Below are 17,705 nucleotides of genomic sequence, written 5' to 3' on the forward strand. Positions count from 1 at the left end.
AAAAGAAATTAAGAACAAACTATACATAAAGAAATGTCAGCATAAGAACAAAAAAAAACTGCTCACCATTGGTAATGGTTCTTCTCCATCCAACATTCTTTGGATATTGGCCACTATCTCTCGAACATCATAATTTGGGATTTTGGTAGACCACCCTGTGCCAATACCCTCAGCACCGTTAACCAAAACCATGGGAATGATTGGACAATACCATTCAGGCTCAATCTTCTGGTTGTCATCATACAAATCAGTCAGTAAAGCGTCGTCATTGGGGTTGAACACATGCCTTGCTAAAGGACTGCAATGAAACAAAAAAAAAGGATTTTTAATTGGATAAAAAAAAAACTAGCTCTGAAGTTAATTAGAAGGAATGCATAATAATGACAAGAAATTCTTTTTGTTTAGATCTAGTTAATAAAAAGTCTAACTGGACCCAACATAAAAGACTAATTATTATTTTGATAAATAAATACATTTGTTGAAAAGCTTTTTACTAATTTGAATCACAAGTTAAGATAGCATTTAGACAACACTGTATAAATTACCTAAGCATTGTGAAAATATAACGGGGGCTGGCAGCATCTTTACCACCGTGGATCCTGGTGCCAAACTGACCCAAAGGTTGAAGCAGATTCAAGTTGTTACTGCCCACAAAGTTTTGGGCCAAGTTGATGATCGTGCCCATTAAGGCATTCTGTAATAATGAAAAATAAGTTCTAATGTTAAGTTCCAGATAAAATAAAGAGACTTAACATCAACAGATAGAAATTTTATGTCATAGCCGTTTCTATTGGACCAGCATTAAGAGACAAATAAGCAGCACTCACTTCACCATGATGGTAAGCTGACTGCTCAGCAACTGAACCTGCCAACTGCGCCACCTTGAGCTCCTTGTTGACCAGGTTCCTCTTGATGCAAGTAAACATGACCTTCCTCTGACCTTTAGTTCCAGAAAATAAACAATGTTGTAGCATGAGAGATATCTATTTTTAGTTCAAACAAGCCTCATCATTAAAGAGAGACAAGCACTAACCTGGTTTCAGGCCATCCAACAAAGAAGGAATGGATCTGACAATATCTGTGTTAGAGAACAAAATCAACTCCCTGTTTATGAAATCACTGAATGTAATGGCACGAGTGTCTTTGCCATAAAGATATAACTGTCAAAAAAAGAAGAGATTATATTTATTTTAAACAGTCTAATTTATTTAAAGCATTAAACTCTAATCTCTATGACAATATTTGTCAATCTAAAACACATTGATGCCTGGAGACATGGGGATAAAACTCCAAAGCATGTTGGGGAATAGCTTATACAACATGTCTGTCGTTAATTCTACTCATTAAAAGAGGTCGACACAATCATAGTAAATTTGAATTTTGGGCCATGGGTGGCTTGACTGTGGGAGGTTCTGACATATCCACAGCCACTGCTACAATCTTAAGAAAATCCATAAGTTTTATCAAAGGATCTTGAATGAAATAACATAAATACAAACAGACACCTTTGCTTAAAAGATTAGACATTGGTGGACTTCTCAACAAATAATACATGCATTGTGAGTAAGCTGACAGAAAATTACCAATAGGCCATCTATTGTCAACAAAGGAATGTCTAAGGAAAATGTGTATTCAAGAGCCCTTAGTATAAAAAAAAGAGTGCCCAAATTTATGTTAATCCTATTAGAAATATCAAAATTGAACGATTTTAACTAGCAACAAGTGTAATAAGAATAATAACAAAATTGCACAGCCCCCCATCCAAACACATTAGTAAAGATGTGCTATACAGTTCATTGGACTTAGCTTCTATTTTGAAGGAACATCTGTAATTTATAAGATAACCAAAGGTGAACCTTTACGAACCAAAATATAATTATTGAACACTTTAACCACCAGATAACTGTAAGACTTGTTTGACCTTATCTATCTCACCTCAGGTAAACCCATATCCTGCCTCCTCTTTTTCTCTTCCATGTGATTGGTCAACCACTCTTTTCTCTCCTCAATCTTCTTCTTACTGAAAGCAAGGTTGATGGCTGTGTCATCTTCCCCCCCTCCGTACTTAAAGGGGATCCTATGCCTGACCATGTCACTGAAGTAATCTTTAGCCTCCTTGGAAGTGGAGGTACCCAAACCTGAAAGTAGACAGTGCCAGAATATGATTAGTTTCATTAGCAAAGTAGGTCTAGTTCAAGATTTAACTGGGCTGGACAAGTAACACTTTTGTATGCAAGTATCTAAAAGATTGTAAAATGACCAACTAAAAAAACAATGTAATCAAAATAATTTTGTTTTATTGTGTACAGCAGCTATGTGAGTACAAACAAAAAAGTTAAAAAAAAAAAAAAACCTTTGTAGTACTTGACTTTATAAGTATGCCAATTGTCTGTTGCTTTCTTCCACTCTTCAAATTCTGGCAAACTGTAAAATGACAACTCCTTTTTTCCTTTGCTAACCTAAATATTTAAAAAAAAATAAGAACTGCCGTAAAATACATTAATAACAGCAGTATATGAGGAAGAATCAATGTTACATCTGCCACTACTATGGAGAATGGCACTATTCTAGAGATCAGAAGGGCTAATTCAATTAAGTGAATGAAAAAAATACTCTTACCTTCACTATAGGAGTTATAAATTCCTCAACAAAGTTATGTCTGATCAGTGCTGGCCAAAAGTGATGAATGAAGTTAATTATCAACCCTTTGATATGGGACCCATCCTGGTCCTGATCTGTCATGATCATGAGTTTGCCATAGCGGAGCTGGCTCAGTTTGGTTGGGTCATCATAATTCTCTTTAAAATGTAATCCCAATATCTTGATGATGTTGTTGATTTCAGCATTATCCAAAATCTGAATGAAAAAATAAAGTGCATCAATTGAACATAAACCATAAACAATTAGCGACAGTCTAATTACATCAAGATGATTACAGTTACATTACAGTAGATAGAATTTGCATATTAAGAAAGTTGGATGTGTGGCCAAGAAGCTAAGTATACTTGAACTTGGCAACCTATGAAAGGGGCTCGAGGTTTGACACCCGACTCGAGTATAATTCTGTTTATTGAGCACCTAAAGGCAGCACAAAAAAACATTCAGATACCCCCTTCCCCCACCAGTCCAAAAATGCTATATTCAAGAAGTTGCGCTATGAAAAAGCTATTAGAATATGCCCATTTTATCTAACTGTTCACGTTTGTAAAAAAAAAAGCAATTGGTGATAATTTTTCTACAAAACGTGTCATTTATTTTTATAAACCTGAGAGTTTAAAAATAAATCACTGATACATCAACAGTTAAAAAGGGAGTTATTTCTTCCGTTAATACAATAACTAACCTGTTTATGAGTGGCTTCTCTCACATTGAGAAGTTTACCCCTAAGAGGGAACACTCCATAACGATCACGACCAATCACACCAAGGCCAGCAACAGCCAGAGATTTGGCTGAGTCTCCCTCAGTGAGTATAAGCGTGCAAGACTGCGAGTTCCTTGTGCCGGCGTCATTTGCATCGTCCAGCTTCGGGATACCCTTCAGCTTTGAGTGCTTTGAAGAGTGGCACTTTTGATTCAGCTGTGCCTGAGCTTTGAACTTCATCCAAGACAGTATACTTTCAACAATACCACTTTTGCTGACCTACAAAACATTGTATTTTAGATTATAATGTGGAATTAAATCTTTATTTTATGCTTATCTAGGCAATGCATGATAACAATTTACGTATTAATGACCACTGATGTTAATGGCAATGTTTTGTTGCAAACAAATAGGTTTACCTGTGTGATGAACTTTTCTGATAACTGACACTTGGAACCAAAAGATTTAGCCTGTTTGGTCATATTCTCCTTTGTCTGAGAGTCAAATGTTGGGTTCTCTATCAAACAGTTCACAAATACCCACAAATGATTTTTAACCTAAAAAAAAAGATATTTTAATTGTTAATATAACCATTACTATAAATACAATATAAATAAAAAGTTATAAGTGTAGGTATATGTCAATTTCACTTTTAAATAACTTCTTTCCCTCCTACCTGAAAGGGTTTGATGTTCACACCACCTTTATTCTTCTTACGGACCACTTCTATCAGTTTGCTGACACACTGATCTGCTATGTACTCAACATGTCTGCCACCCTATAAAACATGTTTGAAGATTCATGTTTTCATCAGTTAATTTCAAGAAATTATTTTTAAAATTAACAAGCTAATATAATGCATTGGTAAATGTTATTTAGAATTATTTATTTATAGTTTACTGAAGACAGCAAGGAAACTATCTCCTAGATAACCCCTCTCCCCACATATCTTAAACAAAAAAAGCTCACAAAGGGCACACTGTAAGACTGAAAGATGTGCTATACAAAATTTGATGCTACATTGGCAGACCTGGAAACTAACTACACAAATAAAAAAGATTGAATACTATAACAAAATATTAATATGGGTCGTTAGACACATGCTATGGTTATATAAGGAGTTGTACTAACTTACAATATCAGGCAGACGGCATGACATAACTTTTCAGCCATCTTGCAGTGATTATCGATCAAAATTTAAATAATCTACGTTTTCAATTATTTGCACAAAAGTTTCTTGTTAAGAACTTACTTTAGTTGTGGCAATACTGTTGACAAAACTGACTTGTTGAAAACCTCTGTCACTCATTGAGACTGCTACCTCCCACCTGTCATTGACCACCTCATAAACCAGCTTCAGGGGAGCCCCAGCATCATCAGTTTTTTCTTTAAGATAAAGATCTATGTAGTCTTTAAATCCTTTGATCTACAAGTGGAAACAAGAAATAACCCATGTCACTTTGTACAGGCTCTTGAACACATTTAATTAGATTTATTGTTTCCTTGTAGCTTTAGTTAATTTTTGAATTAATGAAGAAATAATATTTCCTTAAAGCAAGAATGTAATCCATTACAAAAATATGCCTAAAAGAGATAGCTGTTTGTATGAAGCTATACACAAAGTACAAAATTTAGATCTTTGCTTTGAAATGGTTAACAATGACATGGATGAAATTGTCACTCTGACTTGGATGGTATTTTTGTTAACACATTTTACACTTTTAACACTCTTTACAATATAAGTATCTCTAAAACATAGTCTTTTCTATCAACATAACCATATAGGATATTTTTTTTTAATATGTAGCTAAGTCAGTTGTGTTTGCCAAACCCTTAAAGGTAACATAGTAACCTTCTCCCCCCCACCCCAACACCATGACCATATATGAGATTGGACTATGGCACACTGATCATTCTTTAGTAAAAAAAAGATAGGCAACTATAAAAAACATACACAAGGTAACCCAATATACTTCAATGTATACTAATCATTTTACTAAAGAAATCTTTCACAATTTGAACAAGAAAAGATAAATGAATGATGATTAATGGTCAAATAGTTCAACAACTAGTTCAGTTTGTAAGAGATGTCAAAACCAAATAAAACATTAACAATATATTAATTAATTAAAAATCTTCACATGCTCACCGGCAGCCTTTTTCCATTTAGAAAGACTTTAACACCTTTAGAGCTGGCTGCCACATCGTAAGCACGTCTGGTAAACAAAGCCACCACATCATCATCTAGTTTTTCCATTTTGAATTTTTCAAGGTCAGGGTAGAAGGTGACAGACGTGTAGTCAGAATCCTTGGCCTCTGTGATTGTTGGCTCTTTAGTCTTGGACATATTGTCAGCCCAAGTCTAACAAAGTAAAGAAAAAAAACAACTAATCAGACAACATTGTTCTTCATGACAACCTGATGTTGTTTAACATGTCTGAAATATTAGAAACTTTAAATACAAATAACATCTTCTAATTCATTACTAAAAATACTTTTAAATTATTTAAGTCCTAACCTATAAAACAATAAAAAATAATAGCATTTTTTAAATGTATAAAAAGGATATATAAGACTTATGCTTCATTTAAAAGATCTATTACTTTCTACAAATATTTACCTGTTTAAAAGCCTTTTTATATTCATTGCAGGAAGTCTCAACAATAAATTTCTTACTGAATATATTGCACAATTTAGCACCATAGCCGTTCCTACCACCTGAAATGGACAAAGCAATTAATAAAATACTGACAATCTCATAACATCAAGATTTTCTTTTGAATACGAGAAAGCTCTAAAGGCTTTCAACCAAGTCTAAAATTTTGTTGAGTCTGTAAATTCTCTATTGATTTATTAAGTCAAGTAGGATGTTATTTTATTTGGTCATTTTTTTTGGCTTTTTATTTTAAATATCTCTTTTGAGATGAAGCATCTGATAAGGATATTGTATAGCCAGCATAACAGTATTTACTTTCATTAACAAATTCAGGCATTAAGATCGGGTGATTTAGTAAGTAGTAAAGTCTTGAAGATTTTAAAATTCTACCAAACTAAAAATAAAAACTTGGTACGATAGACAATGGTTTGACCATATTTATTACTTTAAAAAAATTTTTAAAAATCAAAATGTGTTGTTGTTTTTTTTACTTAAAAAAAAAATTAACCAACTTGAAAAAAATTAATTAAATATATGAAAAAAAAAGTTACATCTACAATACCTGTGACTTTCTTCTCACTGTCATCATAGTTACTTGAAGTGAGAAGATGACCGAAGATCATGGTGGGAACAAACATTTTTTCTGTTTTGTGTTCTACAACTGGGATACCTTTACCATTGTTCCATACTTTTATTTTATTGGTTTCTCTGTGGGGGGGTAAAATTGTCAAATTCGTTTTATTGCATTTGATGCACAGTGTAATTATAAAAGCAAAAAAAAAATCTATGAAACTTAGCAAGATCCATTTTCTATTTAAATTAAAAACAACATCTACAAGTGTTTAAATTTATTTTTTTTAATAAAAAGGAAACATTTTGTACGCTGCTGATCTATATATATTTGAATACAACTAATAATGTTAGAAACTCGCCCATGCAACTCAATTTTAATCGAGGTTTAAAAATTGAAAAAAAAAAAAAATCATGGATTTATTGTTGTTGATACACTTTAAAATAAAAGAAATTTCCAGGTTTTTAATTTTTTAAATAAAAACAGCAATGAATTTTAAGAAAGGAACTCACGGATCTATCTCTATTTTAATGCAGTCCATTTTGGGATCTCTCTGTTTATTGTCAGCAGCATTCACTGGAGAAAAAAAAAGAATGTATATAATTGTTTGCCTCAACAAAATGTACAATAATTGTAGCAAAGAAGGGGGGGGGGGAGAGAGTAGAAATAAAATAAAATGTGAACACACCTATGATTTCATCAAATATTTTGTACAATCCAGGGACAAATGTAATCTCTTTTTGAACCATTTTATTGTTTTCTATGTCCATCACCCACATAGCCTGAAAAAAAAATAATGACATACTGACATTTTTATAAGGGTAGGGTACACAAAAAAAAAAGAATCAACAAGGAAATTAATAAAAAAAAAATGTTAAAACGTTTATTCTATAATAATAATACTAAAATTCATTGAATGCTTTCCGAAGGGAACAAAATGTTCAGTGAAATTTAATGGAGCCAATCAGAACTTTTTGAGGTCAGCAGCAGTGTCATACTGGGATGTGTGCTCACATCTACTCTGTTTGACATATTATTTTATTATTATTATAGAATGACATCAACAAAAGTGTATTTTTCCATATAAAAGATACTCTGGAAAACTCTTCAATGTATCCAGATTGAGGGGGAAAAAAAATTTAGAAAGATACTACTACATGCTACTACATGACCATGGATGGCAAACCACTGGAAATTGTTGACCAATTTTGTTATCCTGGCTCCATCCTCTTTAACAATGTGTTACTGTATATAGATAACAGATAGCCAAGGCAATGTCACAGATGCAGAAAAGAATGGGACAATATGACGACTAATACTGGACCTGTGTGGTGAGCACTCTGCTATTTGGTAGTGAAACATGGCCAACCCATTCTTGGCAGGAAATAAAGCTGAATTATATCTTCCACATCTGATGCTTAAGGCAGACTTTCAAAAAAAAAAATGGAAAGATAAAATAACCAATGAGGAAGTGCTGCGAAGAGCAGATTGCCAGGAAATTCAAGCTATTATAAGCAGTAGAAGTCTTGGCTGGCTTGGACTTGTTCATATAACATCCCAAGGTCAACATCAACAAGATTCTGTATGGTGATCTAATAAAAGGGATGAGTGCCGCAGGTCACCCACTTTAAGGTATACAGATGTATGCAAACGCAACATGAAACTCTTCAAAATTGACACCAACGGTTGGGAAAATGAGGCACTGGATAGATCCAGATGAAGAGCAAGCATAAAGCAAAGGTCCTGGATTGCAGAAGGTGTACTTACTAAGAGCAGAAAGAAGGGTAAAAGTGCTACAGCATATAGTGATATCACAGATGCCCAACCTGTGACCACAATTGTGTATCAACAATTGGCCTCTTTAGTCATTTGAGAAATAGCAAAGGGAAAGAGACTACAAAAAATTCCACAGAATACAATGCTTTTAAATATATTATATTCTTTGTAGACCCATACTGTCACAGGTCAAGTTGTAACCTTTGATCTGTGGCATAAAAATACCATCAAAAATTAAAAACTTTATAATAACATTATATATATATATATATATATATATATATTACATTTGTAATATTTTATAAGGATTATCTCTAGCTTAATAAGATAAGATATAATACAAGAGGGAAAGAGTATATAATATAAAATGTAAATCCTTCCATCACCCTTCTTTTATATATCATATACTTGGCAGTTTAAAATAAATTAATTTAAAAAGGAATACAAATGTAAAATACTATGCAACTAGCTAGTGACAATATCACTCAAAATGTAGTTGTCAAAGCCACACTGGAATGTAAGCAATGATCCTATGTATTTGATGTCAAGTATAAAAATCTGTGATGAGGAGATGACAGGGAAAAGAAAAAACAACTGTACAGGTGTAAATATTTATTATTTGTAACCACTGCCCACTGCAGGTTAGTTCATCTGTAAAACAGAAATATCAAGGAGTTAATAATCATATACCTGTGTGACAGACTCGACTGAGCCTATGTAGGTATCAGGACGCAATAAGATATGTTCCAACTGTGTTTTTTTCTGGTAAATCCTCTCCACTGAGAGTCGCTTATTGCTGTCTGCATCTCCATCAATGTCCATGAAGTCTCTGTGGGTCTCTACAGGTTCTTTAGGCTCTTTAGCAGGCTTTGGTTTTTTGGCCAAGGCCGCTTCAGTTTTTGCCTGCATGTTGTCAAACAGCGTCTGAAAATAAAGTATCACAATCTAGTACCTAGATCTAGTAGATTCATCAATAAACTTTAATAAAGCATTCCTAGAAATTAATTTTAAAAAAAATGAATTAAAATTATATTAAAAATAACTATATATATTGTGTGTATTTTTTTTTATTAAAATATTGGAATTTAATAGGTAGACTATTCATGTTGTCACTGATCTATATTTTCATTAGTAATATAATGAGTATATATAATATTTATAGATCTAGATTCTATATAATATTAATAAATATTGTAATATCAGACAAGGAGGCGCTGTGGCTGAGCAGTAAAGCGCTTGACTTACAAATAAACAGGGTTTGAATCCTAGTGCAGACTAGGATTTTTTTCTTTATTGATCTTTAGGGCGCCTCTGAGTCCACCCAGCTCAAATGGGTACCTGACTTTAGTAAGGGAAAAGTAAAGGAGGTTGGTCATTGTGCTGGCCACGTGACACACTTGTTAACAGAGGGCCACAAGTTGCCAGGACAGATGGCCTTTACATCATCTGCTCCTTAGTAAGACCATTGATCACAAGGTCTGAAAGGGGAACTTTACCTTTTTTTTTAAATAGCAGACAAGAATATATTAATTACTAGTATTACTAATTTAATACTGAATATATATAGCTCACAATATAGTAAATATTATATATATTGATATTATTAAATATCATATATCTATATATTTAATTATTAATAAATATAAACCTATAATATAATTTAAAAATAATAATATTTTATACTATAATATTATCTAGAATCTAGCTACATAGATTCTATACTATACTGTAATCAGTTTAGAAGTATAAATTGAATCAGATAGTATAGAAGACTATCTATGTAATATGTAGTCTAGATGTAGAATCCATTTATATACTTTTTTATTAATTTATAGACTAGAATGACTAGATCTAAACTATTCTAGACTTTAATCTAGATTTGTCTAGTATTAGAATTTCGATTATTTTAGATTGTATCTCTAGACTAGATCTATAGTCAATCTAAATCAGAACTAGATCTATAGATCTTAAAGGGAAACTCTGATGTTTTTTTCTAATTTGAATTATTGACATATTTAAATTCTGCGTAAAAAGTTGTAATAGTAAACATTTTACCATTTTGTATTTAAATGCTTAGAAACATTTATATTTAATAAATTAGACAGTAAATTCTTGACATCTAAAAAAAAAACGGGGTTCTTTGAGATTTTGTTTTTAGGTTAGGCATACGTCACTTCCCTCAACAATACTGAAAGAGAAAAAAACTACATTTAACCAATCGTATCGCTTCATTCTTACAGTAGCTGTCAGGCTAAGTGACGGCCTAGTCCAGAGCTTTGGTACAGTTATATATATAGAGAGAGATCTAAAAGCATTAGGATAACCAACTCGATAAAAAAAGTAACATTTTCATCTAATCCCCTCCCTGTCCTAAATAGTAAATAGATGGTGTGTCTGACTGACTCTAACAAAGTGGTCAGTGTAAGGCTAGTCTAGACTACGTGTAGTTGGTCACGACAAGACAACCAAGCGATAGTGATTGTGTGTGTTGAGTGGTCAGGCAAGAAAATACACACTGCAGTGGTTAGTCAAGTATGTAAAACTACTTTCAACACACATTTTTTTTCTTTGCTTACGTTCCAAAATCTAGATCTGACTAATCTAACTGCATAGACTAAGACGAAGATATATTTCTTTTACGAGAATGTAAACTTTACTGTATGGTCTCCAGTTATACAATAAGTGATTATAAGTGAATAGATAAAAAATTAATAGAAGGTTAGTGTGACGTCACATAGAAACCCTGTGAAAATCTGATCGTTTTGGATACCCAGAAAGAATATTTCAGAAAAACATCAATTACTAAGTTATTATTGCAAATTTTTAAAAAAGAATAAAATATTCATTATCTGTAAATCAAAACACATATTTAATTATATCAAAAATTGTCAAAACCATTGGAGTTTCCCTATAATTTATAATTAGTCACTTTAGACTTTAGACTATGACTAGGCCCTAGGCTACACTGCTAAGTCTGGCTAAGGCTAAGATAATAATAAGATTCGGTGTAAGATTTTAATTCTAGAATCTAAATTCTAATCTATACTATATAATCTAGATCTTTATAACTTCTAGATCTAGAATTCTAGATTCTATGTCTATTCTATATCTAGTCTAGATTTCTAGATATTTTACTCAATTACTGATTTACCTTTAAAGGACCATCATTCAATGATTTTGACATTTTTACTAAAAGTAGTAAAAGTAAAGACTAAAGCTAGTCTAGAGTTCTAGAGTTTAGATTAGATCTCTAGTATGTAGTAATGACTATAGTGTCACTATAGACCTATAGACTATAGTCTATAGACTTAGACTACTTAGTCACTTAGACTGACTTAGAGTATCTCAGTATAACTTAGTATAGTTACTATACTTATTTTATAGTTTATAGACAATAAACTATACTATCTAGACTATACTTCTATAGTCAGTGAGTATAGATTTTGATTAGATCATTAGATCCAGTCCAGACTACTAAGTCTAAGACTAAACTAGATCTAGATCTAAATCATTTAGAATCTATCTAGTCTAGATAGATTCTAGATCTAGATCTAGATTAGATCTAACTTTAAACTAAGAATAGATCTAGATCTAGCTAGATCTAGAATTAATACATTAGATCTAGATTCTAAATATGATTAATTAAAGTCATTAAAGTTATTAAGATTTAAGTAGATCTAGTCTAGATAATAATAGATATATTATAATATATATAGATAGACCTAGATTCTACTTTGGTATTAGTATACGACACTAGAAACGCTAAATCAGGTTTCTGTTATATTTTCAGAATACGCAGAAAAAAATGCAGATTACAAATATGTAATTTGATTTCCTCGGAGATAAATAGTTTTTAAAATATATATTTTTAAGTTTTATTTCTTATTACCATATATTGTCATTGGAAATACGCCATTTTGGTTTTAAGGCTTAGTACTAGACTATCTCCCTTGAATTACTTGCCAACTTTTTTCTGTTGCTGCTTTGTCTTTCTTTCTAGCAGCTATTAGATCTAATATTAAAATTCATTTAAACTGCAAACAATCTTTTGTACTTTGAAAAATAACTAAAAATCGAAATTAAAATCATGTAGTTAAAGTAATACAACAGACAAAAAAATTTATAGAAAAATAAAAAAATAACTCTAAGCCTAACAAAATATCTTTTATTGGCAAAATAAAAGTAATTAAATAAATAGATACTGGTACCCTGACTTTAAATACATGAAAATAATAGACATTAAATGTTATTTAAGATATTAAAAGCATGCAAGAAAAAAATCAAATAGCCAAATAGATCTAATCTGAATAGATTGTAAGATGAAATATTAATCAACACTTAAAAATTTAGGCTAAAGCATCATACTCCAAGCAGTGGATTTGGCAAAAAACAGTTACATGTGGCCTCTTGTGGTACAACCACATCAAAGTGATTACCATTTGTATGCAATAGTGTTATGTTGCAGCATATATGGTTGTCTGTGTGAGATAGTATGTATGTGTTTGCATCATGAAATAAAGGTTTTAATAATAGCCATGAGTATTTTGTTTTGTTGTGGTTTGGTGAGAATGTATAGATGTCTCTTTGCAGTAGTGTAGCAGCTGCAAGCATTTCTGCAGTTGTGGCCCATGTTGTATCTTTTTTCATCAGCTCCATATGCTGCTGTTAAATAAAAAATATGGTAGCTATGAGTACAAGTTCTTTATCCTTCTCTTATTATGTATGGTAACTTATAATCATATTGAATGAAAAACAATGCACAATATAAGAACAAGCAATATCTACAACAAGGTAGAGAAAGTAATGATAGGACTGAAGAGTGGAAGGGAACTCCTTTTATAAAAGATTCGGGAAATGTTACAATGGCATCACAGTTAGTAACCTTGTGATGGCTCCAAATAGGGATGGGGCGATGAAAATCAAAGGCTTTATCAAATCTCTTTAATGAGATGAAAGAGCTTCAAGATAAAAATACAATGTCACTACTTCTGTGGACCAAATAGGGGAGGGGGACTAGACTCTATGACAATCAGGGTGTATTTGTCATACATAACTACTTTTTGATGTAACTACTTATAGACTGCCGGCCAACACGATATGATCCAACCACGGGAGTTTTTGTCGTACATAGCTATCTGTACAAGCAGGCCGACATTATAGGATACAACCAAGAGAGTTTTGATCGTGACATCGTTATGTTGCGTCACGTTTCAGTCTTAGTCTCATCCGACTAGACCTCAGTTGAACTGCATGTCGGTGAAACGAACCGACAAAGAAAGCGAAGAAGGATAAATTTTGACCAAGTAAAACACTGTACCTTGCCCTTCTCCCTTTATGAGCATACCAGCGATCCTAGCAGTAGATGACCTAATATCACCATGGCGCCGGCGAAGCTCCGAGCAGGGGAAGGTGATTACATCACACCTAGTTCTGCCGTAAAGACAAAGATCGCGTGTGTCGGCCGGCGCAGCGAGGGTTTAAAGGTACGTAAGAATAAACGGCGACAATCGCCACCTGTACGGTACGGCGGGAGAGAAAAAACTTGCTTTGGACTCCGTAACGGAATGTAATACATGGGCGCTAGTGGATCCATGTGAAGAGAAGGGTTGTTAGGTGGAGTCGCTAACCCCCCCCCCCCCCCCACAACTACACATCTTAAACAAATTTAGTGTAATAGGTGAGGATTTTATTTTTTTAATGAACTCCGAAAGTAAAGATGCATAAATTATCTAAATAGTAGTGTATATGCTTCATATCTGTTTATTTATACATTGGCTTTTGTTCCCCACTCTACTGCAAAGTAAATTTCAGATTGTGAAACATGATAGTTTAACAGGTGCTACGTAACGTTTAACAAAGACGTTCGTGATCTAGTTACTCTCGACCTATCCTCCCTCCAAGAGAGGTGGAGCCAGAGGTAGTGGTAAGAGTTATAAACACAGACATTAGTCCTATCTGATCATAAAACACACGCCAAACAATCTCTGGTAGACAGTAGACTCCACTCAGAAGACCTCACGGCGAAAGAGAAAGGGACACTGATCTGTGTCAGCTTCATAAAATTCTTTCTCTTCGTGGTGTGATATTACGAAAATAGAGAGCGCTCAAAATTCGTTAGAAATGTATAGATCTAACTGTAGTCTTAATCATCAACAGATAAACATAAAAGTATTATTTCTTATAGTAATAAGTTTCCCGTACTAGATCTATATCATTTATTGTCATTGCTCTAAAAAGATCACTAAGTCATAATGCATAATTTTGTTCAAAAAAAAATAATAATTAAACATAACATGTATATCTAGATTCGTGTTTCATTTAATTTAATTCATGCATATTTGTTTTTTTTTATTTTATCATTATTTCGCTTTGCTTGGTGAGTTAATATATTAATTATAGATCTAATTGTTAACATATATTTTTTAATTAATAATTTCATAAGTAGAAAAAAAGAAGAAACAACAAGTTCATCAATTTATTAATAACATTTTATTTAGACCTTCATTTCAGTAAATACACTTAAAAAATCATAAGTTGACAGCATAAGAACAAAAACTCTCTTTAAAAAAAGTTATTGAAAGTTCAATATAGGTAAGGGAGATAAATATGCTCAACAAACAACACGGTGGTCGGCAAAGGTATCTGCGTATCTAAACTATTACCTCTACTTTTTCTAGGATCTAATCTAATCTACTATCTAGATCTATATCGGAATTCTAGATCTAAACTAGAATCTAGAATAGTTTTAAATTAAGCGCTAGCACTACTAGCAGCGTTAGTATCAGTGGCTATTTCTAGTCACGTGACAATGCTTGCCATTATTATAGCTTATTTATAACTTAGACTTAGAGTAGACTCTAGACTAGTCTAATCATACCAAACCAAAAACCATTGTTTACATCTTACCTTCCATTTTAATTCTGAATTTCCACCTGACATTCTATTCAGAGGATATTCAAATGATCTTCTAAAAGGTATTACGCCTTTAGAAGGCGTAAAAATACCAATGAAATATCGTAATGTGGAGCACAATGCAGTTGTTCGTCACAATGAATTAAAAAATAATATAATCCACTAAAAAACTCTAAGAAGGAAAATCCCAAGAATAAAGAACTTAGAAGGAATTAAATTTCCAACAGAATGAATTAGACCATATGATGAGACACTTGTTTATAGGAAATAGAAACAAGAATTAGTTCTAATTGATTTTAATATTATGACAAATTATAAGGAAAAAATGTACATGTAACAAAAAAAAAATACAGGTCCTTGAAGTAAACTACAATGGCTAGGATTTTTTCTCTCAGTTCCACACGAACGGCGCCATTGCTTTAAAGGCTTAATAAAACAGTCTCGACGATTGGTTTAAACCATACTTGAAAAGAAAAGAGGAAAAGGAAACCAATCAAATTCACGGATTCATAGCTAAGGTGTCATATTATCTTTTCCATAAAAGAGTTAGACTATTATATTGCATTTATGCCCCACAAAATAGTTTTTAGATCATAAGTCGTAAGAGATCACACGTTAATAAATAAATAGGTTTACGTGAAACTAATCTAACATTAAAAACTAACTTTTAAGAAAAACAATAGTCTTATTTATTAGTTATTGCTCTTGGTAAGCCAGAATGAATGTAGGATTGAATCTATTTCAGCGGTTCTCAACCTTTTTTAGCTGATATTTCACTCGTAATCCAAATGCAAATATCTGATATGTATTGCAAAGGTTTATGTTTAATCAGGAAACTATATGCAATTATATTCTTGTAATATAAATCTTTGACTTGCTTTCATCTACTTTTCTATTCATGTGATATACATAATTGACAATTTGAAAAACATGCGAAGCACGGATGGTTGATTCATCATAATAAACTAGATTGCTACAAGATTATTGAAACAATCTGAGCCTGTTTCTGTTTCACAAGGTCGGATTTCTCAGGACATTCTTTGCATCATCCCAACGAATGTCATCTTCTGCGTCAAGTTTTTTTTTTTTATATTTGGACTTGATAACTAACAGGCTGGAAAATTCATGTTTCAAGAAAAAAATTATTGGAAATATAAGAAAAAGGCGCAACTCGGTAAAATCGGGATATGACTCCGAACACTTAACCCAGATTTGTGCAACTGAGATTTAAAAGAAATTATTTTCGCTACTTTGGAAGCCATCGGAGGTCCTGGGTTTGAATCCTGGTCAAGAATGGGATTTTTAATTTCGGCATCTTTGGGCGCACAAGAGTAAACCCAGCTCTAATGGGTACCAGACATTTGTTGGGGAAAAGTAAAGGTGGTTGGTCGTTGTTCTGGCCAAGTAACACCCTCCTTAACCGTGGGCCACAGACACATATGACCTTTACATTATCTGCCCTGTAGATCCTTACCTTTTCTTTCTATTTTCGCTACATTTGTGAGTTCAATATACTGGAACATCTTCATCTTGAACAGTGAGTGGACTTCTAGTAAATGTGATGTCAGGATGATTGGAAAATATGATTAGATTTCGTTCACAAACATGCGATAATGTTTTTTTTTCACAGAAATTATCATTTTAACTGACTGCATTTTGCGTAATATTTAATGTAGACAATAGGTTGGTAGTCACCATGGAGGTAGATCAATACAAAGTAGGTGTGGAGGATGCAGGTAAAAAATGCCAAAGTTTCAGAGTTAATGCTTGTTGTTTATTTATAGATTAATCATCAAGTAGCCTATGAAATGGTTTGTTCAAAAAATAATAATAATAATTCCCCAAACGTATTTTAATTCTAAATCGTGTATTTAAAAGATCAGACTTAGATCCTCTCCACAGAGATCGATCATAGGTGACCTCCACAGTCTATTTCAAGCTGAACGACATTGTTTTCGATTTTCTCTTTTCGGCTTTCATGTCATACCTGTTTCGTATTGTTCAGGATGTGTTTCGCGAATCTCATACGACATACGGTCATTATTTTACTAAGGGGACTATTACTATTGCTGACATGATTTCGGTATGTTATTCCTAGGATCCTTCTCAGCCATCGCCGCTGAGCCATGTTTAGTCTCTTTTTTTTTCAATCTTTATGGATGACTTCCATGTCTCGCAAGCGTAGGTGGGACGATGATTGTATTGAGCAGGTGGATCGTGGTCTCCAGACTGATTGATTTGTTTGCCCCAAATAGGCCGTAGTTTTTAAAAGGCCTCTCCTGCTTCCCTAACTGACATATATACAATATCGTGATATGCATATCCATCCTCTGTGTCTTTAAAAAAAATATACTAATTAAAACAAGAAGAAGATTAACTACTATTTATAACTTATCTTTAATCTCCTTCATATTAATGAATTCTATAAA

At 32.7% G+C, this 17,705-nt stretch overlaps 1 protein-coding gene across 4 annotated transcripts in view; it reads right to left on the reverse strand.

The window, feature by feature from the left end:
• LOC106078876 (DNA topoisomerase 2-alpha-like) overlaps window positions 1–15,693 on the reverse strand; it is a 31,624-nt gene extending 15,931 nt beyond the window's left edge. For 2 of the 4 annotated variants that reach the window (XM_056013829.1, XM_056013827.1), the window contains exons 1-18: window positions 15,271–15,483; window positions 9,055–9,288; window positions 7,277–7,370; window positions 7,101–7,164; window positions 6,580–6,725; window positions 5,982–6,079; window positions 5,511–5,723; window positions 4,614–4,787; window positions 4,038–4,139; window positions 3,781–3,918; window positions 3,344–3,640; window positions 2,620–2,856; window positions 2,354–2,459; window positions 1,936–2,138; window positions 1,034–1,160; window positions 828–940; window positions 546–694; window positions 67–298 (exon numbers count right to left, since the gene is read on the reverse strand). In XM_056013829.1, the coding sequence (XP_055869804.1) occupies window positions 67–298; window positions 546–694; window positions 828–940; window positions 1,034–1,160; window positions 1,936–2,138; window positions 2,354–2,459; window positions 2,620–2,856; window positions 3,344–3,640; window positions 3,781–3,918; window positions 4,038–4,139; window positions 4,614–4,787; window positions 5,511–5,723; window positions 5,982–6,079; window positions 6,580–6,725; window positions 7,101–7,164; window positions 7,277–7,370; window positions 9,055–9,288; window positions 15,271–15,303 (2,760 nt within the window). In that variant the 5' untranslated portion in view covers window positions 15,304–15,483. Of the gene's footprint in view, window positions 1–66; window positions 299–545; window positions 695–827; window positions 941–1,033; window positions 1,161–1,935; window positions 2,139–2,353; window positions 2,460–2,619; window positions 2,857–3,343; window positions 3,641–3,780; window positions 3,919–4,037; window positions 4,140–4,613; window positions 4,788–5,510; window positions 5,724–5,981; window positions 6,080–6,579; window positions 6,726–7,100; window positions 7,165–7,276; window positions 7,371–9,054; window positions 9,289–11,515; window positions 11,626–15,270; window positions 15,484–15,607 lie in introns of those variants that run through there. The other 2 variants (XM_056013830.1, XM_056013828.1) reach the window with 2 other exon arrangements.
• Between the last annotated feature and the right edge of the window lie 2,012 nt (window positions 15,694–17,705).

The sequence above is a fragment of the Biomphalaria glabrata genome, chromosome 16 (assembly GCF_947242115.1).
Source record: "Biomphalaria glabrata chromosome 16, xgBioGlab47.1, whole genome shotgun sequence".
NCBI classification, from domain to species: domain Eukaryota; kingdom Metazoa; phylum Mollusca; class Gastropoda; family Planorbidae; genus Biomphalaria; species Biomphalaria glabrata.